Source organism: Hippoglossus stenolepis, chromosome 9 (assembly GCF_022539355.2).
Source record: "Hippoglossus stenolepis isolate QCI-W04-F060 chromosome 9, HSTE1.2, whole genome shotgun sequence".
Classification (NCBI taxonomy): Eukaryota; Metazoa; Chordata; class Actinopteri; order Pleuronectiformes; family Pleuronectidae; genus Hippoglossus; species Hippoglossus stenolepis.
The window spans coordinates 17,995,009-18,018,013 of NC_061491.1; the positions used below are offsets into that span (position 1 = coordinate 17,995,009).

The 23,005-nt window shown below is 40.5% G+C and overlaps 2 protein-coding genes across 5 annotated transcripts in view; both read left to right on the top strand.

The window, feature by feature from the left end:
* Positions 1-15,229, top strand: part of frmd3 (FERM domain containing 3) — a 51,019-nt gene extending 35,790 nt beyond the window's left edge. For all 4 annotated transcript variants that reach the window (XM_035166936.2, XM_035166938.2, XM_035166937.2 and 1 more), the window contains 5 exons: positions 74-148; positions 1,347-1,415; positions 1,554-1,678; positions 12,487-12,724; positions 12,849-15,229. In XM_035166936.2, the coding sequence (XP_035022827.1) occupies positions 74-148; positions 1,347-1,415; positions 1,554-1,678; positions 12,487-12,724; positions 12,849-13,329 (988 nt within the window). In that variant the 3' untranslated portion in view covers positions 13,330-15,229. The remainder of the gene's footprint in view (positions 1-73; positions 149-1,346; positions 1,416-1,553; positions 1,679-12,486; positions 12,725-12,848) is intronic.
* Positions 15,230-19,792: 4,563 nt separating this feature from the next.
* On the top strand, positions 19,793-22,768 carry LOC124852385. The gene is made up of 4 exons (XM_047341269.1): positions 19,793-21,257; positions 21,656-21,815; positions 22,145-22,317; positions 22,668-22,768. The coding sequence occupies exons 1-4, from the start codon at positions 19,907-19,909 to the stop codon at positions 22,766-22,768; spliced, it is 1,785 nt and encodes a 594-aa protein (XP_047197225.1). The 5' UTR covers positions 19,793-19,906.
* The last annotated feature ends 237 nt before the right edge of the window (positions 22,769-23,005 follow it).

Below are 23,005 nucleotides of genomic sequence, written 5' to 3' on the forward strand. Positions count from 1 at the left end.
AGTTGAGAAGTGTTGTGCTATTTGTGATCGTGAAACTCTTTTCTTTTTGTTTCTTCCTCCCTCTCTCTGACAGGTGTGCAAAGTCGAGTCAGATAAAGACAGTTTCCAGCAGCAACATTTTCTTCAAAGGAAGTAGGTTCAGATACAGGTGAGTCAGAAATCTGACAGTTTAAAGAAAGTAATACATGTATGTGAAGAGAGTTAGAAAAGAAAGAAAGAAATAAAAAGAGGTATGGCATGAGAGAAAGTTAGGCTGGAATTTAACAAATGACAGCAGAGGGAGACACAGTATAAACCATAGACTGTATATAGAGAATACAACTCCCAAAAAGTGGAGCCTAATTATATTGATCACCCCCTGGTGGCTGGCTGCAGTAGTTAAATAGTTAAATATATTTTTTTTGAAAAAGATGGTTTCTGTCATTTGAGTGAGTTGTGTTCTGGTTTCCGATAAGTTTGCTTTTAATTAGTTATCGATGCTATAAAAATGGGGTAAAACGTCATGATTGATGATGATTTTGGACGATGGGAGGAAGTGGACACAGGTTGTCCATCTTTCCATAAAGTCTAAGAAAGTCAACGACCCCCAGAGGTTTCGTTTCACCCTCTTAAATTATGACCCAAACATCGACCTCACCGCCAACACGCTAATGAGCAAGAACACGGCTGCTTGAACAATCAGACTGATGGCGCCGCTGACCGGAGCCCGCCCGCGCAGTAGAAACAGATCGTTCTCATTATGAACAACAGCAAAACCAATACCAAATCCCATGTTATTCTTTTCAGACTGCAACCACTGCCCTTATCTGTTGCCCAAATTCTCTTCGACACACTTGTCTCCGACGTTCAGAGTTTATAATTGCTGAGACAGATAGAACAAAAACAAATAAAATGGGAATTTTGTATGAAATTTCAAAATATCGTTAAGAATGCCAGCACATTTAAATACACACTGTTAGAAACCTTTTCAACCTGTCTACAGCCCATGAACCAAAAGTAGGCCTGTTAGAGTTAAGACAAGAGGCGATTGTTTCTTTTATTGACTTTGTTGTTTGTTGTGTTAGTTGCTTCATGTTCGTTAATGTATTTTTTGTATCTTGTAAAACCTGACAAGATACAAAAAAAATACAAAAGATTTTGGTGGTCGAAGGTCAAAGGTCAAGGTCGCCATAACCTCAGAAAGCACTTCTTTTTAACCTTGTGAACACAATATCTCGAGGGAGTTTCTTCAAATTTGGTAAAAATTCTTAATAGGACTCACAAATTAACTAATTAGAACTTGCTGGTCAAGGGTCAAGGTCACTGTGACCTTGCAAAACACATTAATTCTCATTCTTTCCTTTTAGTGGAAGAGTTGCCAAAGAGGTGATTGAAGCTAGTTCTAAGATTAAGAGAGAGCCGCCTGAGGTCCGCAGGTAAGATGCAAATCTCTCACACACACAGAGCTGCGGGGTTGCTTAAACATTATCTTCCCTTTATTGAGCTGGAGTTTGCAATGAAAGGTTGAAATTGGCAACAACTGGAGTCAGTGTTAATGATGTTTGTGTTTTCAGAGCCCAGTTTGGTCAGAGTCGAAGTTTTAACTCATTGAGCCATAAAAACCTCATCATGAACATGGAACCTCTGGTACCTGCACTGCCCTCCCCTAACGAATACGAAGAGACAGCCACAGACAATGGTAAGATATTGCTTACTCTACAAACAGACACACACACACACACACACACACACACACACACACACACACACACACACACACACACAAGCCGACACACACCCACACCCCCCTGCTACAGACCTTTGGGAAGTCTCATGTGGTCTCCCTTGTGTAGGAAGAAGCACATGCACGGCGCTCAGACAGAGAGCGTTAATTGAGCAGCTGATGTTCCCATCCCTCCATCAGTCTTGTCTCCCTGGAGACACCAATCACAGCATGCTAAAAATACCCTTTCCATGATCCTCTCCCAGGATACCACCATGTCCGTGTGTGCCTTTGTCTGATAATGAGTGTGTGTTACAGAGGAAGATCAACTGTGTGACATCAGGGAAACAGAGCCACAGACCCAGATTGTGTTTTCATTAAGGAAAAGTCGATTAGGAGTTACTGTGTTTGTCCGGCTCCGAGCAGTCTGTCTCTGTTTACGCCCTCGTGTGCAGATGTGTGCGCACACAAGCATTTGTTTGTTAGTTTTCCGTTGAATTTGCGTTTGTGAACATTCAGTGGTTGCATCAGTCGGTGGTTGCATCATAAAAGTGAAAATCAAGAACATCCACTACAATTTAACTCTGTGTGTTCAATTTGTGTATGAATGTGTGTAAATGTATAATCACACATCACCTCCTTTTTTTCAAATTTTAGCGTCATTTTAGTGCTTTGTCACATATTTATCTTTATCTTTTATCACAACATTTAGAATTAATTTAACTTTTTTTGCACTAAGGGACTATTATCCCCTCAGGAAATTTGTATGAAGTAATGTAATTACATTCGCATGACACAGTTTGGATGTTAAACAGTGCAACTGCACAAGAGCACACAATACAGTCATATTTCTTTTATTTTCATGTGATAAATATTTTAATTTTCATCATATAAAGCACACCAATAACGCCTTTTATTATTTGTTATCATATTATATTGTCACGTTATTTAAATATTTCTTGAAGAGCTTCCTTAAATGTTTTCAGGAAAGAACTATGCGTGTAATTTGGTTTAAAATATTTGTGTGTGTGTGAAAGTAAAGCTCCAAGTAAACATTGATTTATCATTGATTTATCCTCCATTTATAACTGAATCATATGTTGGTCAGTGAACAAAATTAATTTTTTTTTAGATTTAGATAAGTTTAGATGAGCACAAAACTGTTAAACTTTAGGTTACCCCAGCAACTGATAAGAATAATCAATTAAGTGTAGCAGTTTAACAATTCACAACATTTTACATATAATTAAGCAAATATTGTATTGACTACCTATGAATATTGTTCCATAATATTGTTAGTTTTGATATTTTGAAGCTGCAAAATGAAGCATTAGTACCAGAAGCCGAGTTCAGGATGTGGCCGCTGTGGTGAATTGCATAATGAGTGTAGTTGCTGATGGTGTGTCAGTGTTCTATCAGCTGAGGACAGAAAGAGAGGAAGAGATGTTTATTTTCTCTTGGAGGTGACTTGGCTGCAACGTTCCAGGAGAAACCCAGTGACGCAGCACAGAATAGTCGGTATTTTAAGGTTTTTTCCCTCAGGACTCCAACTTCCCACAGCAGATATATGTTGAACATGAGATACTCACAGAACATTTTTTGCATGTTATTGTAATTCTCTGTTGCTTTTTCTCCGCCGTTATTATGCCTGACACCGTGACCTATTATCTGATTGAAGTATAAATCCTGTTGAACAGCAGAAAGCAGGAAGAGAAGAGCAGACGGTGAGGTTACCCAAGACAGTGAATGGAGAGAGGAGAGGGGAAATAAATGGAGAGAATATGAAAGAGGAGAAAGCGGAGTGTGGGGCTGGGAGAATGAACAAAGGCCAGGAAGGTTGTTCGCCACTGCCTCTAAATGTAAGGACACACAGAAGGGAGGATTGTGTGTGCGGCAAAAAATAACAGGAGGAATTGTGGGTGACTTTATGTAAGGTCGTATCACAGAGGAGATGTCGAGCTACAAAAAGAAACTGCATTTTTAAATAGAGGTGGTAAAAGGACAAGAAAAGTTTATTTGAATAATGAACTGTACTTATTAACAATTGTGCTTTCACTTGTGTTAATCCACCAAAAGAATCAGTATCAGAATATAGCGGGGGGAAAAACACATACAGTGAATAAAGTTTTCAAAGCTAAAGTAAGATATGTCCGTCAGGAAGTTATAAAATTACTGACAGAAAATCAACCACACAGAGAGGAGGAGGAGGGATCTTTTACCACCTTTTTGACTGATGTTAAATTATATTTATAGGATCATTTAATCTCAAAATCAATGTTTACCCCAAAGCATAAAGAAAAGTCGCTGTGCTTTTACAAGACCTGAGTAGTGTTTTAAGATTCTCCCCTGAGCCACACATCACTGAGTGAGAGTCGCCTGTGGCCACTGCTTGTAAAACCTTGTAAAACTTTCAACTCAGTAAAATGTTCATCATCTAGACTTTGGCTGATGATAATAATAATAATAATAATAATAATAATAATAATAATAATAATAATAATAATATTTTACATGTGTTTTTAAAAAGAGATAGAGAAATTTAAACAACTGTTAATATAAGATACTCCTTATCATCATCATACGAATCTGAACAAGTGGGTTTTGACTCATTTTTGAAGGTAGACAGATCCGTGCAGTCTCTGGTTAAGTTGGGGGCAGGTGGAAAGGGCTCTGTCACTAATAATAGATATAATTTATTACTTATTGTGTAAAATGAACTTTATCTCCACTTTTAAAAAGCCTGTTCTCCACTGTCGTCTCCTCTCTCCCTTCCATTTTGACATGTCCCTTTGTCTTTCACCTATACGGAGTCCTTCCTCTCCTCTTACCTAACCCCTTCCCCTCTCCTTCACTCCATCCTTCACCCTCATGCCTCACCTCTCTCCATTCTCACACATCCACCCCGGACTGTGCTAGTCAGACCTTCACACATGTCATGCCGTTTTGCCATCGCTCTCCTCAAACTGTTGATGGACCTCTTTTCTCACGCCTTTTCTGGCAGAATTTATGGCCACCCCCTTCACTTTCCCTCTCTCTGTCTCGCTCTCTCCGTCTTTTCTCTGTCTCCCTTTATCCCATTTAAAGAAAAATAAATCCAGTCTTGACTCTGGGTCAAAGAGCTGCAGCACTGAGTGTATCGGCTGTCTCAGTTAGCTTGCGCGGGGCAGGAGCTAGTCATCTTATGAAGGGCCTCATGCACCACGGACAGGATCCAGGCTGAGTAATGACACCAGATTCAATTTGAAAATGTCATCGCATTTCCTGCAACTCTAGGTTGTACGCTACTTAGTTAAATAGATCATATTTTAGTTGTTTATTATTTTAGAAAATACCAAAAGTCTAAGAAGCACATTCACCTCTCATTTGCCAGATGATAAAATGTAGGATTTAAACTTCTTTCTGAAGCTCTTCTTTTAATTTTTTTACACAAATGCATCCATCACGTTTTGTGTGTACAGTTGAGTTCATCTCCTTGAAAGCTTTTAAGAAAGATTATTCAAAAATGTATGTTGTTATCATCTATAGAATCACTTACACCCCGCCGTCTAATATGGCCTTTAGTACCAGTGAGTGTTTTTGCCTGTAGAGGGGGACGGACGAGACAACGGCATAAAGTCAAACACTGACTGATGCAGGAAGGGTGGTGCAAGGACTTTGGGATAAAGTGTTCTCAAGATGGTTGAGGATCCCCCGTCTATATTCAGAGCACTAATCTCAGCCATTAGAGGGGAAACAGGAAGCTGACCCAAGGTTTATGCTGACCTTGTTCTGTTTGTACAGCCTGTCCCTTTCCTATCTAACCTACACACACACACACACACACACACACACACACACACACACACACACACACACACACACACACACACACACACACACACACACACACACACACACACACACACACACACACACACACACACACAGGGATCAAACTTGTGTTCAGGTCTCACATTGGACATCGTCCACATTCCTACCATCACCTAAAAAAACACTTGGGCCGTTTATTTTGTGATTCCGTCCTATCACAGTCCACACTCGTCTCTCTGTGATCACAAGTTAACTTTGTTGTATGTGAATTGAAGAATTTTGTCTTTATAGAATGAAAGAGAAATAAGTTTGTCCGATAGGATGGAAGACGAAGATAAAGACAGAGTCGCGAGGAGGAAAAGCAAGTGATCCCCATCCCGTCCCGGGCCTGTGCCTCTGTAATCAGAGTTAGATTAGCTGCCCCTCTGCAGCCAGGACCACCTGGTTATATATAGAAACTGCAGCTTTGGATCTGATCCTCCTCTAATGCCCCTCCACTCTTTGTTAAATCACTGACATTCATTTGAGGGCCCGCCATGTCTGTTCGTCAGAGAGAGAGAGAGAGAGAGAGAGTGTGTCTGGTGTCCATCTCTCACCATCTCTCTCAGAGTGCATGTGTGTGTGTGCGTGTGTTCATACCCTTCCCAGCCTCAGAGCTCAGCTGGCAGCCCGGTCATTCAGGGTGTGGGGGTCTTGCCGCAGACAGCTGGTCCAAGTTTTCTCCTCGGACTGAACGATGGAGCTTCTCGAGCACAGAAACAGAAGTGATGCTGGAGGCGGCCTCATGCAGGGCAGTTTGGAGTCCAACATAGGGGACGATTGTAGCTGTGGGATCCAGGGCAGGGTAGGGGGGCTCGGGCTGGATGTGACCTCTGAGGGACTCGAGCGTGAGGAGATGGAGGAGGAACAGGCCGGGCCTCTTGAAGTATTTCATCCAGGGGAGGCTGCAGAGGAGCAGGCCTCATCGATTGTGGTGGCAGAGGCCTTGAGGTGCCAGGTGAAGATAACAACGCGGCGTAGCCTGCATCTTCGTATAGCCAATCACACGGCACGGGATGTTTATGTACGACTCGTGGGGCACACGGGACGTATCAGCGGAACCTGCACGGGATGTCAGAGAAACACACTGGAACAGAGTAAGATGCAAGGCAGAAATACATCAAGATAGACAGTATAAAGTCATTTATGGACAAATACTGCATCTTTTCTGCAGTTTGCTCAACTACATTGGTACAGAGGATTATTTTAGTTGCTCACACACATAACACATGAACACTGGACTTCCTTGAGTGATGCAGCATTGAACATGTATTTCTCAAAGTAAATGCAGTTTAAAATTGTGAGCTCATTCAGCCCAGTAGATGTTCTGTTATGGCAACCGACTGGTGCAAGCTGTAAGTGTAATCTGTCAAACATCCACTGAGACTGTCCAGAGACCTCTCCAGTGTGTGTGTGTGTGTGTGTGTGTGTGTGTGTGTAGGCCACAGATATCACCAATATAACTAACCACTGTACAGTACTCTACAGTATAACACAGTTCTCACAGATGCTATGATTCCTGGATGTATTAAAGAGAGAGGTGGCCAATAGATTTATAGTGAAACAACAGACTGAAGGATTGTGAGGTCTTCAAAGTATTTTATTGGTAGATCTGGGACGTTTGAGTTTGAATGGAGCATCAAAGAAGAGAATTAGAGTGGTACAGAGTAGAGCACAAACCTCCACCCAGGACCAGCAGTCCCCTTAAGTTCAATCAAGCTGAATATACTCATAGATATCAGTTCCCTCAATATGCCTGATGGTTTCCCATTTAGATCCATGAATTGTTCCTTGAGAAAAACATCCCATCTTGCAAGTCGCAATGTTAAAGAAAATTATTACAAAATAAAATATCCTGGATGTGTCCATTGATCCGGATCCACACCAGAATTTAAGAGATTCTTCCCTGACCCATTCAGCATCCTTCCATCAGTTTTGCTTTATCTTGCTTATAATCGAACACAAACATTTTAAACTACAATTAATCCTTGGGCCAATTTTACAAAGGGAAATTTAAGACTAAAGTAATTCATCATATTCTCTTGTAGTTTTAATTTAACATCAGTGATGATTTAGAGTTGGTAACTGCACATCTAGTACTGGAATTTGAATTATAGTTTTTGGAAATATGTAGACATCAAGAGGATGGTTCTTCACTGACTGGCCTCGTTTTACAGTCCCCTCGTCGCCACCCTGCTGAAGTGTCCTTGAGTCTGACACTGAATCTTCATCAGGTTTAAGAGTGATGCTTCACAGCTGATCCTGTTCCCTCACTTGACACTGTGCAGGGAGGCCACATTCAGGAGGGTTTTCTATTGTAGTAAGAGGTCTGCATAAGAGATTAAAGTCTGCAGTTACAGTGAGACATCTTAGTTATTCAAAATCCGCCTTAACATGGATTACACAATGTCATTTAATATTATGGCACTTATCAATACAGCGGAGGAAAAGTGGTTAGAAACAAAATAAGACAAGGTGCTGAAAAGAAACAAAAAGACAGGGTTTAAAAATAAAAGAATAAAAAGATGACTATTCTCGCACGCTTGCTCAGTCGTTCAAATATAAATATCCTTTGTAGGTGTCTGGGTGTTCATGATGAGGTAGCATGGCAAAGATAAATAGGTCTGTCAACACTTGCATAACAGGGGAAAACCCAGATTCTGTGTGTGCATGAGTGTGCGTCTGCGCGTGTGTGAATTGTGCCCATGCAGAGATTGTGCTTTGTAGTGTGAATCATCTCTAAGGAGAGGCTTGTATCTGAAGTGACAGGACAGAAAGCAGACAGTTGAATATACATGGGAAAAGAGCAAAGTAACTATGGTGCAAGTTATGATTATTTTCCCACCACATTCTGATTAAAAGGGCAAATAGAATATATCAAAACATTTTCATCCGCCTCATACATTTGCTTTTAAATTGCAGGTCAGTTCAGGGTGGATTATCTTTGAATTATCACAGATCACTTGCACACCATACATATCATCATCTTTCATTCTGTGTGCCATAATCAAGCAGGGGCGCATCATTTTGTGGGCGACTTGAGATCCAGGTGAAATCCCCCTTGATTTGTATGATTTCCATTTAAAGGGGACATAGCATGCAAATTCCACTTTGTTAGTGCTTCTACAGGTTAATGTGGGTATCTGGCATGTCTACCAACCCAAAAACTCTGGGGAAAAAACACTCGCGCGTTTTGTTATAGTTCCTCTAAGTCAGAAACGTCATGCTTGAGCGACTCGATTGCGCTTCCTGGGTATTGTTTCGTAACAAGGAACTGGAAGTCTGCGAGGCTACATGGTCTGCGAGGCTCCCGTCCCCCACACTCGCTACGCCGGGTTTACACCGGAGGCAGCGAGGCAGCGCAGCGCCGTTCCCAAGCACGCAGCCGGGCTGTTCACACGGGACGAGCATTTCTCCGCTGGTCAGCCCGCGATTCACTCACATGTGGCATTTGTCTGGATCGTTGGGACTGGGAGGCTGCAGCAGCTGCTCGGGAGTGACCGCTCGCTCTCCCGTGCGTGAGCTGGAATTTGTGTCAGCGCCACACAGCCCAGTGTGGAGGACTTCCGCAGTGTTCAGCGCCAGTCAACCTTGAACCCGACATTCAACGGGTACAACAACAAGCGGAGAAAGCAGAATCGCGGGCTGACCTTATATATACAGTCTATGGGGCTGACCAGCGCGGAGAAATGCTGTCCCATGTGAACAGCCAGGCGGCTGCGCGCTGGAGAACGGCGCTGCGCTGCCGCAGCGGTCTTCCACACTGCCAGCTGTGTGGAAGACTTCCGCAGTGTTCAGCTCTACTGTATGCCGGGTTACAGTAGTTACGCCGGGTACAGTAGTTACGCCGGTTACAGTAGTTACGCCGGTTACAGTAGTTACGCCGGGTACACCGACGCGAAGCGCAGCTGCGAGGCAGCGCAGCACCGCTTCAAGCGCGCAGCCGCCTGGCTGTTCACACGGGACGAGCATTTCTCCGCGCTGGTCAGCCCCATAGACTTATATAAGGTCAGCCCGCGATTCTGCTTTCTCCGCTTGTTGTTGTACCCGTTGAATGTCGGGGTTCGGGGGTAAATGATGGTCTTCATAGCCCCCCCCCCACCCCTCTCTTTCTCTCTCTGTCTGTCTGCTTGTGTGCTTGTAGTGGATGGGCAGAGGGGGACATTTAATTATGTGATTGGGAAAATTAAAACTCCAGGACAACAAGGGGAATACAAAGTATGGGATGCATATTTGATAATTTATATCATATAAAATATGTAATTTATATCGTTTAAAATCATGGGGGGAGAGGGGGGAGGGGGGAGCTGGCTCATTAGCATTTAAAGGAACAGGCACTCAAAACAGGTCGCTCTGTGGAGGGCTGTTTTAGACAGGGTAAAAAGGGTGCTGTTTTAAATGATCCTTGTGGTATTTTGACCAAAGTATGTTACAGACATTTCATTAAGACCCCAAGGAACCATATCAACTTGTGGTAAAATGGGCATGCTATGTCCCCTTTAATAAATCTGTATTTTATTCAAGTTCACTTTTGTGCAACTGTGAGAAGATAAATTATGATAAATTCAGACAGTTGCGGCCCAAGTCTGCTGCAATATTTTACTTAAGATTGTTAAATCCAGATTCTCCTTTCACCCTCTTCTCTTCTGTTTATCTTGCTCCTCTCATTTTTCACCTGCACCTTCTTTCTCAACTTTAATACCTCCCTCTTTCTCTCCAGGAGTCCACTCACTTCTTTGGCTTTTTGCTGACTCTGTTGCCATGGTAGCTGTCACCGCTCGCTCCTTGGGTTCTTCATTTTTACTTTCCCCTACTTGTTCTTTTTTCATTTCTCTCAACTTGTGTTTGAATCAGTTGCCATGGTAACTGATTCGTCTGTTTGACCTTGATTTCTCTATTGCTAAAATAAGTCAAAGAGCTTTGTGATTGTGTCAAACACCTTTGTCACTTTCTTTGATATTTAAATTAGGTCAAACACTTGTTGTTTTGTTGCCAGTAAATGTTGTTGTCATTTTCAATTTAGTTCGAAAGAGTACGGCTATTTTAGTTCATGCATGTTAAGGCAATAGCAATAGATTTATTATTATGCATATACCCTATGGTATCTTCACCTGGCATAGAGTCTACACTCTATGCATAGGAATACGTATGTTGAATATTAACAACGTCTTTGTCTTGCTGTGTTGCCGTGTGTGTGTGTGTGTGTGTGTGTGTGTGTGTGTGTGTGTGTGTGTGTGTGTGTGTGTGTGTGTGTGTGTGTGTGTGTGTGTGTGTGTGTGTGTGTGTGTGATCACAAGATAAGAGAGGTGTCGACAAGCTGAGTCATACGTCAGTGGACATTTAGCCCCAGCTCCTACTTAATCTATAGCAGGAAGACAGCTGGTTTTATTTTTAACCTTCACACACACACACACACACACACACACACACACACACACACACACACACACACACACACACACACACACACACACACACACACACACACACACACACACACACACACACACACACACAAAAACACTGGCTGTGGGAGTAGAGCCAGAAGGACGGCAGTTCGATCCCAGTCTTCCCCATCTGCATGCAGACGTGTGCTTGGGCAAGATACTGAATTGCCCCTCATAGAAAAAGTGCTGCCCATAGATGCACTGTATGAATGTGTGTGTGAATGGGTGAATGGCAATAAACTGTACTGGTAAGTGCTTTGAGTGGTCATCAAGACTAGAAAAGTGCTTTATAAATACAGACCATTAAACCATTTACACACACACACACATTTTCAGATTCCTTGTGCGCATTGAGGAGTCAATGATGTCTAAGAAACATCCATAAGTCTGTACCTCAGCGTGAGGGTTGAGTGTTTACACAGAAAAAACAGATTATTCATGTTTCATTCTTCATGCCAGTGTTATCTGTGGGTCCTTAACAAGTAGAAGAGCGCCATCATGTGGCTGTGTTGGTTCAACTGCAGCATAAAACAACAGAAAGTGGTCCTTGATAGCTGTTCATCCTTGTCTTCTTGAAATAATGTTTCTATACAACTAAACTGCAACAGCAATTGTGACAGTTTTCTATAAAACATATTGAGGATATATTACTGACATGCATATACAAAATGTTCGCACTGTGCACATGGACACTGTTGTCCCTCACTGGTCCTGGCAACATTCAAGAAATTACTAAAAAAATCAAGTGAGTGTTAATAATGTGCGACAGCTTTGTGAAGGTTGTAGAAAAATTTTAATTTTCTATTTTTTCATGAGAAAAAAACATTTTACTGAACACTTGTTAATTTTTATGATTTAAAGGTGTGTAAGATTGTGCTGAAAGGGATCTATCAGCAGAAATGTAATATAAAATATTCCTTGTGTTTTCACTAGTGTGTTTCATCTAAATTGTACAAATTGTGGTTTTCTTTACCCTAGAATGATACTTTTATGTTTAAATAACTGGACAAACTAAACACCCTTTGAGTTTTTATGACAACTGAAGGTTTCCAAAGGTTCTAATCATCTGCAACATGCAACTTCACCACTAGATATCACTAAATTCTCCACACTGAAAAAAGTTAAATTGATCATCTTTGATTCAAACTTTTACATATTGTTTAATAGGAAAGAAATAAAATGGGAATTTCTTATGTACTGTAAAATTATTAGGTAGTGAACCACCAACATTGATTCCAAGTGTGTATGTATGTATCACACATGAAACTGGGACATTGCTATTGGCATATACCTCTCTTGTCCTTTTTTTTCATGACAGAAGTATTATTTACTTTATAACTTTTCATACCGTGTCATACCGTGTATTCAATCTATAAATCTATAAATACACAGGAAACCTTTTAATTCAGTGTAAGTGTTTAAGCCAGTTTACAGCCTCATGTAAAACATATTTTCCTCCTTCTTTCTCTCGTCTTCCTCCCTCACCAGGTGTTGCTGCTGTGAAGGACTCTGTTCCCTTGTCTCCTCTCAAACCTTCAGCCGTATCCACAGTCACAGAGCAACAAGGGACCGAAGGAGGAAACTCTGCTTTGAGCAATGACCTGCAGCCTCCCCGTGTTTCCATGGAAACCTCCAATCTCCGACCTCAGACGCCCAAAGCTGAAGATGACGTGCAGGAAGACGACGAGTCCAGTGGCCCCCTCACCATCTCTGAGCTTGTCTACAGGTACATAGTTTATTCATAACAACGCTCAACAATCGTATTCTTTCAGGGCCTTGTTCATTCCTACTTCCTAAATAATTAATATGATAATGTCTTTATTAATTATTTGAAAATGTTTCCTCTCCAGCCCCTGTGCCAGCATGCTGCCCACCCCTGTAGACGACAGCCAGGGAAGCGTCGACCTGCTCTTCTCCTCCCCGGTCCAGAGCCCCGCCAGGATGCTGAGGGAGCTGCATGCTGACCCTGACATCCAGGCCCAGCTGGAGGCCGAGAGGGAGCGAGACCGGGCCTACGAGCGCACCCGGCTGGCTGCGAGGAGTCGGATGGGAGGCGTCCTGACCAGCAGCCTGCGCCTGCTCTCGTCCAACGAGAGAGTCAATGCCTGTGTGCTGAGCGTGGCCCGCTTCGTTGCCGTGGTAATGGGCGTCCTGCTGGTTACTGTGCCCACACTGCTGCTACTGCTGGAGTCTGACATCGACGTGTCGTTCCTCCACGAGATCCGCCAGACGCCGGAGTTCGAGCAGTTTCACTACGAGTATTACTGCCCGTTCCGGCGCTGGATCCTGTGTAAGATCAGCATGGCCATGGAGAACCTGTGGTCAGACTGAGGAGGAAGAGAAACAGAATGAGAAGGAAAGTGAGAAGTCACTGTGGGGGAATCAAACACGCCCAAATGTCTGTCTTAACTTTGAATTTAATCTTATTTTCAGTCTTAACAACTGGTGCCTCATGAAACACAAGTCTGCCAATGGTGTGAAATGATTTCAACCATCCAATTTATTTTAGGAGCAGGTGGAATACATCACCGATGACGACTCCACAAAATTATAGTTTGATATTTTATTTGAAAAGGGGCCTCATATGGAAACATTGACAGTAATGAAGTAGCCCTATTGGATTCTTTCTGATTGGATTACATGGAAACATTGATGTGTTTCACCTCTTTGGCAGCATAGGCTAATTACTGTCTTACAGAAAAGAGAGATAAGATTTCAATCACAGGATCCAATTACTTGTTAAGATGGACACTTGGCAGTGATGAGATAAATAAATACTGTTAGTGCTCAAGGAAGAACTTGTGGAAGTGAGAGATGAATGAATTTTAAAAAGAGGGAGGTCGTGAACAGAGAAAATGTCACAACAAGAGGAAAAGTCAGTTGGTTTGGGTTTTACTCGAAGATTGAATGGTCTGTTCACTCCTGATGCTGACAAATTGATGCAAGAGACATTTTTGGTAAATATCACAAACCGTTCTGATTGGTTCTGGTCCTCAGAGCAGAGCGCCTGATTGGTCACAGAGCCTGTCAGTCATGACGGAGTGGGTGGGAACAGAGAGCGAGCAAGAGAGGTTATTGATCTGTCACTGGATGCAACCATAGCCACCGTCAGAGGTACATTATATAATATATATATTTAAAACAAAGCAGAATATTGATGATTAATACCAATCTTAAATAAGTTGTTTTTAAATGTTTTGTACATTTTTATGTGATCCAGATCTTTCAGGAATTTTTCAGTCAGAGGATCTACTTTGAGCTTATTTTGAAATTAAGAGTTTACAAAAGATGACTAAAAAAAAGCTAATTTATTGAGGTTTATGGGGGTGTTGAGAAATTTAAGCTATTTTTTCAGACTACGGTCAATGTTTGTTGACTCAGTAGCACCCTGGGTTTTTCCTACAGAGGCTATAGCACAAATCTTTTACACCGAACACAGATTACAACTGTTTCAGATTACGTGATGTCATTTCGGGGGAACAGGAGGGTGGCACGAGAGAAAATCCAGTCCGTTTGTGATGATTGAAAAAAAAATAAGTGTGTTTTGTTGAAAATGTCTTCTGAACTAAATGTTAGCTCATTAATTAAAGCTAATCGTGCATCTTTCAACGTGGTTTTATAGAGTTTGACATAAAACGTATGAAGAGATTCAAAGGGAGGAAAAAGTTACATTCTGAGAAAAAGTCACTGAATGATGAATTTAACCACAATTTTGAGTTTGAGGTCATTTGTTTGATGATGTGTTGTCTTTGGGAGCTTTGTTTGAAGAGGTAGGACACATGATGGGACATTTGAGGTGTCATCCAAGCCATGTTTCTGATGGAGTAAATGTTGAACAGGTACAGTTACAGGTACTTAACTCACTGGAGAAGATCTGCTTTTTATCCTGTGTTTATCATTGAAACAACTGCAACCGTTTATATGTTTCGACAGAGAAAGTGTATTTTCCTTTTTAATGTCAGTGACCAACGAGGCAGAGTTATCAGGAGTTATAGGAAGGGAAGGTGCTTATAGAGGAAGTATATACAGTATAATGCTGTGTTTATGTGTATGGACATTCACTGCTGATATGACTGAGGTTCCCAAGATGAAAATATCTATGTTTGTACCAGACTCAAGTGACAACTGGTTAAAATTTAAGGCAACTCCTCAAAGGCAAACTTAAGAGATCGTGTTCAGGAGACACAAAAACATGTTTAGTGAGGCCACCAGGACCTTGACCTTTGACCCCCAACCCTAACCCTAATCCATTTATCCAATCATTAGTCTAATGGGACAGATGTATGAATGAGCACCGTGATGATATTATGTTTCCCGCCACTGACTGAAAAAAGGTGCAGAAAGGAGGAATTATCTGTAAATTGTGACTTGATCATAGGGATTCGTGATCTGTGTGGAAATGGGTCATTTTCATATGGTATATAGATTTGTGTAGTCTGTACACAAAGGTGAGCTCACAGTATACAAAACCAAGACCTAAGCAAAGTAACCTTATGACTCGACTCATCATCAGACCCCTGCATCCTGGGAACTCACAGCCATAACAGACAGTGTGTGTCAGCTTAGCGTCTCTGAGTGGAGAAGAGAACATAGGAGGTAATGTGATCAGAAATCCTTTTCAGATTAAACGAAAACATTTGTTGTGAAGTGAAGAAAAAAGGGTCTGATAAAAATAGAGTTTGGTGTGGATCAACTTCTCAGGAAAGGGCATTAGCAGTTTATGTTTAAAAAAAAAACTAATATATAAAGAAAAACAAAAACAATGCATCTAATCACAGCATAAACCATATAGTTTATACATAAACATGCATACACGTCTCACTGTTATGAATATCCAAATACTGTATTATACCAAGTCTGAAGCCCGACATTAACACGGCTGCAGACCGTCGGTGTTGTAGCCTCATTTCACTGCAGCATGTATGCATCCATGTCAGTCTGATAAAAACATCACCAAGTAAGTCTGAACTGTTGAGAGCCAGCAACTGCAGTTGGGTCATTGCTCTCCCACAGTATTCAGACTCATATATAGAATTGGTTCAATGTTTTAAAGTTTATTTTCAGAAATCACTTCATACTCTTTGTTTGTCGGCTGCTACAGAGGCCGCCGCAATGCACGTAACCATCAAAGCCCTCTCATTATATTCTCTCCAATGCCGCTGCCTCATATCATCGGCCGTGTTGTCATGTAAATCTGTAGACTTTATGCATCAACCAGCTTTATGCATATGGAAAAATATGCAGTAATGATGGAAACACGCTTATTTGGAACAAGACATTTATTTTTCTTACTACAGGACATGCACTGAGTTCTGATGCTGGAACCAAGCAAAGGGCCAAACCACTATGATGTTTGCATTTAACGCCACAGACTCTGAGATTTAACAAAAATAATAAAAACAAAAAAAAAGCAGCTTCACTGGTGGATGAGGCTGATGCTCTGTAAAATGATCACCACCATCCTGTGACAACAGGGGGATATCATCATGAACCGTCATTCTGTCTGTCAGCATCCAAATGCTCAAGTAATTTATTGTAGATTCATAAAAAATGAAATGTGTTCTGTACATCGTCCTCCTCGAACTAACCTGGGAATCTCACTTGGATCTTCTGCTGACCTCTCATTGCAAATTGCATGCCCTCATCTGTAAATACTGTCTTTATAGTTGTGGCAACAGAAAAAAAAACAGTGTGGGTAAAGACTTGCTTTCTTTCTTCCCTCTGTGTGACTCCTCTGTGTAAAGCAATCTAGTATTAGGCTTGGCTGTCTCGACCATCTTAGAGGAACGCATGTTTCTCTGTGTTTTTAGCAACAGGAGGAAGGGAAGACGAGTTTGAGACATGAAAGGCAGTTCTATACGTGAACATGCTCCTCAGAAGGCCCCGATTTGTGATGTGTTCCTGTGCTTTGAAGTCAGAAAAAACATGTGTTTTAAACAACGCCTTCACAGCTCTTTACAAAATTTGCATAATAAGAGCAAGGACACAGAATCAGGGGACAGGCATGAATATGAAGCATCTGTTTTGGCTAAAAAAGTATGGTGTTATTGATGTTATTTTGAGAAATGGACATTCAGTTTGCAAGTGACAAAAGTTTAGCATCAAACAAGTTCAGTTTAGAAGCGTATAGAGCTGAAAAAAATTTGAATCGGTTGCTAAGTGATGACATAGGCAACTCAGTAACTCGTGTGGAAAAATTGTCACCAAATTTACACTTTATTATCAACTTGAGGTGGCGTTCACAGGAAATTTCCCAGTTGGGAACTAATATTTCTGAATATTTTGACATCACATGAACGCACAATTTATCTCAGTCAAAATTAAGTAGAAGGGACCTGACAGGTTTTGTCCCTGCCTTTAAAAACCAAAATACGTAATGCTGTGTCCTTTGGGCATCAGTAACTATATTTTTCAAGTGGCTAAATCTGTTAGCTTAAAACAAACTCCGTCTGAGTTAAATAATTCAATATAAAAAGGAAGACTTCTTGATGGCTGCTGGGAAAACATTATTTTTGCAATTTTCATGAGTTAGCTTCATTGTGCTTTTGCTGTGTCTGTCGCTTATGAAGGCCAGATGCTAAAGGCTAATGCTAACCTCATTGCTAACCGAGCATGCTATTAAATGAATGAAGTGTTTAGATGTTCCATTACTGAAAAGATGTTTTAAAAACACCCAACAGAGTGAATGGAAAGTGAAACTACACCTCAACTCATTGCAAAAAAACAGAGTATGGGCCTGATAAATCAGATCTCTGGCTCGATGAGACTGTAGCATTATATTAGTTTGTAGCTCATTTATCAGTCGTAGCCTTTATGAGTTCAAAGGGAATTTCCCCCTTTGAGATTTAGCTCTCGTTTTGAGCTACTGAACTACTTCCTGTGTTTTACAAACAGCATATAGACGGACCGACAGTACGACTTTTATTGCCTGTACGCACATAAAACTGTGATTTAAAAAAAAAAAAACGTCATCAAGATCACACATCAGTTGATGTCACACCCGAGGTATTACTTAATCCAAAATCACAAGTTCCTGACATGAGTCAAGTATTTACAAACCTTAAATTTAATTATCTACCTTTAATTATTAAGAAAAATATAACTGTTGTACCAACACCTGGAATCCAACTGTTGGAACTAGCACACGAATACTGCTTTTATTTAATTTATTTAAGATTTTAAATATTTGAACTCAGGTCAACTATATGCAAATGTATGAGACATCACATGGCATATGAGAAAAATAAACTGTTGTTTATCATATAATTTCAGTGTTGTGTGGGCATGTACAGTAGCAGATTCTCTTGCACGGTCACTTTGTTGTTTTGGATTGTTTGTCGAAAACTGATTGTTTTGTCTGATTGTTTTTTTTGTTTTGTTTTGTTTTGTTTTTGTCACCCAGTCTCTTTTAATAACAAACTCTGGGACATTTAATTTTAAAAGAATCAGAAAAAGGACAAAAAAAATCCCTAAGTAATGACCCTCTCTCTTCTGGGACAACCAAGCCTTATGAATTTTGTGAAGTGAAAATTTTGAATGTTTGTATGTTATAAAAGAAAACATGAATTGTTTTATATGTTAATACTGCCTCAATAAAGCTCCCTAATGAATATATATTGAAATATGGCGCCTGATGGGTAAATTATTTTACATTACTCAATATAACTTTGTTTTTTATGATTTTCCTACATGTCACTGCAGTGAGGAGGCAGCTTTTTCTTCTTTCTCGGCATATAGCACAATGCATTTTAGTTTTTTTGGTGCCAGCAGGAATAAAATCCAACAATTATAGTTTTACAAGGATTTAAAATCTCCAACATGCCTTGAACACACCTGAAACCACCAGACAGATTCAACCAGACATTCATGCAATAATAAACCAACCAAACGTTCTCAATGTCAATGTGAACCCAAGCAGCAAAATCAGATTATAACAACATTTCAGTGTCAACATATAATTACAAAAACAAAAGTTTTGCTTTCAATCGGAAAAGTAACACATTTCCAAAGAAATGTTTAATAATTTTAACGAGCAAAATGATGAATTTGCATCATAATTCAATGTCATATCATATGAAATAAGTTTGTGATTGTGTGATAAAGTTTTGCTGCTGTAGACATATATTGTGAAAACTTTATGAACGGATATAATTTGCACATGTATAAAGTTTTTGTAACTATGAAAATATCTTGTGTTCGTCCCTTAGGTTATGAAAATAATTCACACACTCGAAGACTTACAATGCTCACATAGTTCACATTCGTATAATAATTCTATAATTTATTCTAATTCAACTCCTTCATACGAGGCAGCGATAATTATTCAATTCTCACTCAGTAATAAAACAAGTATGAACCGCTCACATTTCAGATTTTCCCCAAACCTTCTCAAAGCTTTGCCACCCCCACATGGTGAAGAAGAGTTACTGCATTTTGTATCTCTGTCTCTATGGTGATGTTTGTGTGAGCGACTAAAGATTTCAGGGACATAGGAAATGTGTTCAAACCTTCACTGTCGACTGTCTATTCTTTTATAAATGAGAAAATATTACTTAAGGAGTTGATGTATTTGCCTGAAGACCTCAAGTGGACTTGACTTCTCTTTTACTCTGTGCTAATGTACAGAGACGACAGGGAATCTTCAGGGTAAGAGTGAATATTTATTTTCTTAAACAGCGTCTGTTGCTTCTGTGGCATAAACAGACTGAATCCGACTCTGTAGAGATGAAGAATGGCATCGTGATTATAAGTCTAATTAGTGGTTTTGCTTCTTTTGTTAGAACAGGAAGGTGGAGAAAGAAGAAAGTAAAGCCTACATGGTTGTTTGTGTGTCTGACGCTGAGATATACCTGTGGATAAACCTGAAAAACATAATACATAATCAACTTTTCAAGCAGCAAATCCAACTATGGAGAGTCATCAGACCACAAGAGAAGCACGTGCTGGGTCTGAACACCTGGAGGATGCTGGGAACTGTCGGCAGAACATCAACCAGGAGCCGAACCTCTGTTGTTCTCTCCTCAGTGAACAGAAGAAGCTGCGGCACGTGTTGGACTGGGCTCACAGGTTCCTCAGCAGCGGATCAGAGCTTCACCGAGAACTCTGCAGAGCTGACAGTTTGATTTTGGCAACTGAGAAGGATGAGGAGAAGAGGGAAACTGAGGTATTTGATGGCGGGGGAGCAACAAGTTATGAGAATCGGGAAAAATGTAAATTTCTCTGTGGATTTAAATCTCCTTTACAAGACGAGCCCGACGTTCCCTTCTCCAGGAGAGATGACGTAACTTGGCCTGAGAACAGAGAAACTGAAAATATCAAAAGTATGAAGCGACAGCACAGCATCAATAAACAAAGTCCCAGCCAAAGCTACTGCACAACAAACAGACTGAACATATCTAATCAAAGACACCAAACACACGTATCTGACAGCAGCAAGAATCAGACGCTTACATCTGCAACTTGTTCGATCGAAGGATCCACATCATGCCGGAGCAATGTCATTTGTAAAAAGAGAACAGTGTCATCAAAATGTGACTCTGAAGATGTAAGTTATAAAATAAATGGAGCTCAGGAAGGAGACATGTCAGACAATCAAAAGGAAGTGAAGAAACAGGTTGAAGAGATGGTGGAAGGGGAGGAGGAGAAAAGGGGTGCTGGGTTGGAGGAAATGGATGGAAACAAAAACCAAGGAACCTATTTAGCTTTTCTAGAGTTTGCAAATGATAAAATGAGCCACAGTGAGATTCCCTGTCACTTGAAAACACCCTCAGATTTAACTGTGTATGAGCAGTACCAGCATTGTGTGGACCGACTGCATCGCCTCAGATTGAGACCAAGTATTGAAGCGGGATGTTTCGCAGATTCACCTGCACGAGGGAAGAAGACGTGTGAAGAAACTGCAGCACCAGCCCGACCTCCATCTCGCTCTAAGCTCAACTCCTCAACCACAAATCCTGAGGTTGCAAAATACTTTAGTGAAGCAACAACAAAAACAGACGACCTCTATAAAAACAAGGAGAGGACCAAAAGCGGTAGATGTAGGAGGGCGACACTTACTAAACACGAGGAAACCAAACACCGCGACAATCTGACTCTAAGGAAAAACAGATGTTTGGGTCGGACGAGCTCTGTTTACTGCAACAAACATGGTGATTTCATGAAGAGGCCTGCAGGAGCCAAAACCTCCATCGATAAGCCTGTTAACGCACACGTAGAGGACTCAACAGGAGAGGAGAGAGCTGCACCTCCTGCTAATTCAGGTAGTAAAAATCATTTATGAAGGCAAACCCTAATCTAATGTAAACTATTGTCCAGAGTAGTTGTTCCCAATCTGCACCACCCCTCCATCATTAAACCAAAGTGTTATTATTATTATAATTATATCATTTTTTCTTTTTCTTTTTACTTATCTTTTGGATGAAAAACTGGATCCTAATCCTGTAAAATTAATTTAAATAAAACAGAAGGATGATGTAACATGTGACGATTACAAGAAGACATTCTCTAGTTCAAGGCATCATAAAGTAAAAAGATTGGGAACGACTGCTCTACAGCAAGTTCATGATGGATATGATTTCATCCACATTCTGATTATTTGAATATGTTCATGTATATATTCAATGTGTGTTTGTCTGTTTCTCTCTCTGTCTATCGTCAGTTTTACAGCCAAAAAGGACTGAACTACATCCAGGCCTGAAATGTCACCAAAGTGATGTCAAAGGTCAAAAGAAGACAACTGGAGGTCGAGGTCCACAGAGGTTTAATGAGAAGTCAAGCATGTCCCTGTCTTCACTCACAAATGGGGGGAAATTGCCAAGGTTTGATTAAAGAAATTTAATAAAATTGAAGAATGATAAAAGTACATTTATGGATTTTTATGCAGAAAAATAAATTGTATTTGCCAGAATTTTGGAAATTATAATCTGAATTCATTCAGCTATTTTGTGTTTTTGAGTTTTGGAGATTTGTTAAAAAAAATACATAAAAAAGCTAATACCAGTAAACAATTTAAACACTGATTTTTGACAGATTATTTATTTTTTTCAAAATAAAAGCATGGTTCCTTCAAAATGACCTTTAATGCCCGACTAAATATTTCTGTGATAAATACCGGTGTGTCACAATAAACCTCATCCTCTTTCTCCAGACCTCAGTCAGTAGCAGCAATCCAACGCACAAAAAGGCCAAACGCACAAACGCACACAAAGAGACACACACCAGAGGACGGCATGAAACACGCATCGCCTTACAGGGATACTCCCACAGGCCTGGAACCTACACGTCACAATGATGACACCAGACCGACATCCCCGGCCTCAGGTAAGTCGAACAATAAAATCACAGACATGAAAACATTACGAAATGTAAAAAAACTAAAAAGAAACAGTACAAGTCAACAACAGGTCATATGATTGGCTAAATGTCAATTCATTTCACACCTTATCAGATATCAATTTAGCAGCCAGTCATGAGTTTAAAAGAGTTTGTTAGAGTTGTAAAATAGTAACAGGAGTACAATTTTTTTAAGATTAACCAAAAGTTGATGTGTCCTTACTTTGGTTTTCTCCTTTGTTGTTGTTGAGCTGCGTAATTGCAGTGTGAACTATGAAGAACAATTGATTTTGATAACCTAAATAATATGAATAGATAACTCTTTGTTTCCTTTACAGACACAGCTGCCCACGGGAGCAACACTGACTATAAACACACTGTAAGAAATATTTCTTTATTCTATTATAAACCTACAAACAATGTGATCACATTTACTTGAATCGTACGATGTAGAAAATACATTGTGGAAGAGGCTACAGCGAGAAAAGTCACATCTGTAACTGACAATGTTTTAAACGATTTGCTGCCTCTGCTTTCCTGCTTTTGCAGTTTGTGGAGAAAAAGGAGCTTTAACCGATGATTTTGTGTCACAATCATTTTTCATCGTAGTTGTGTTTTCTGTTACACCTGTCAGCCGGCAGCTGTCCCTGCGTGTGACCGCTGGCTGCGTCTGCCT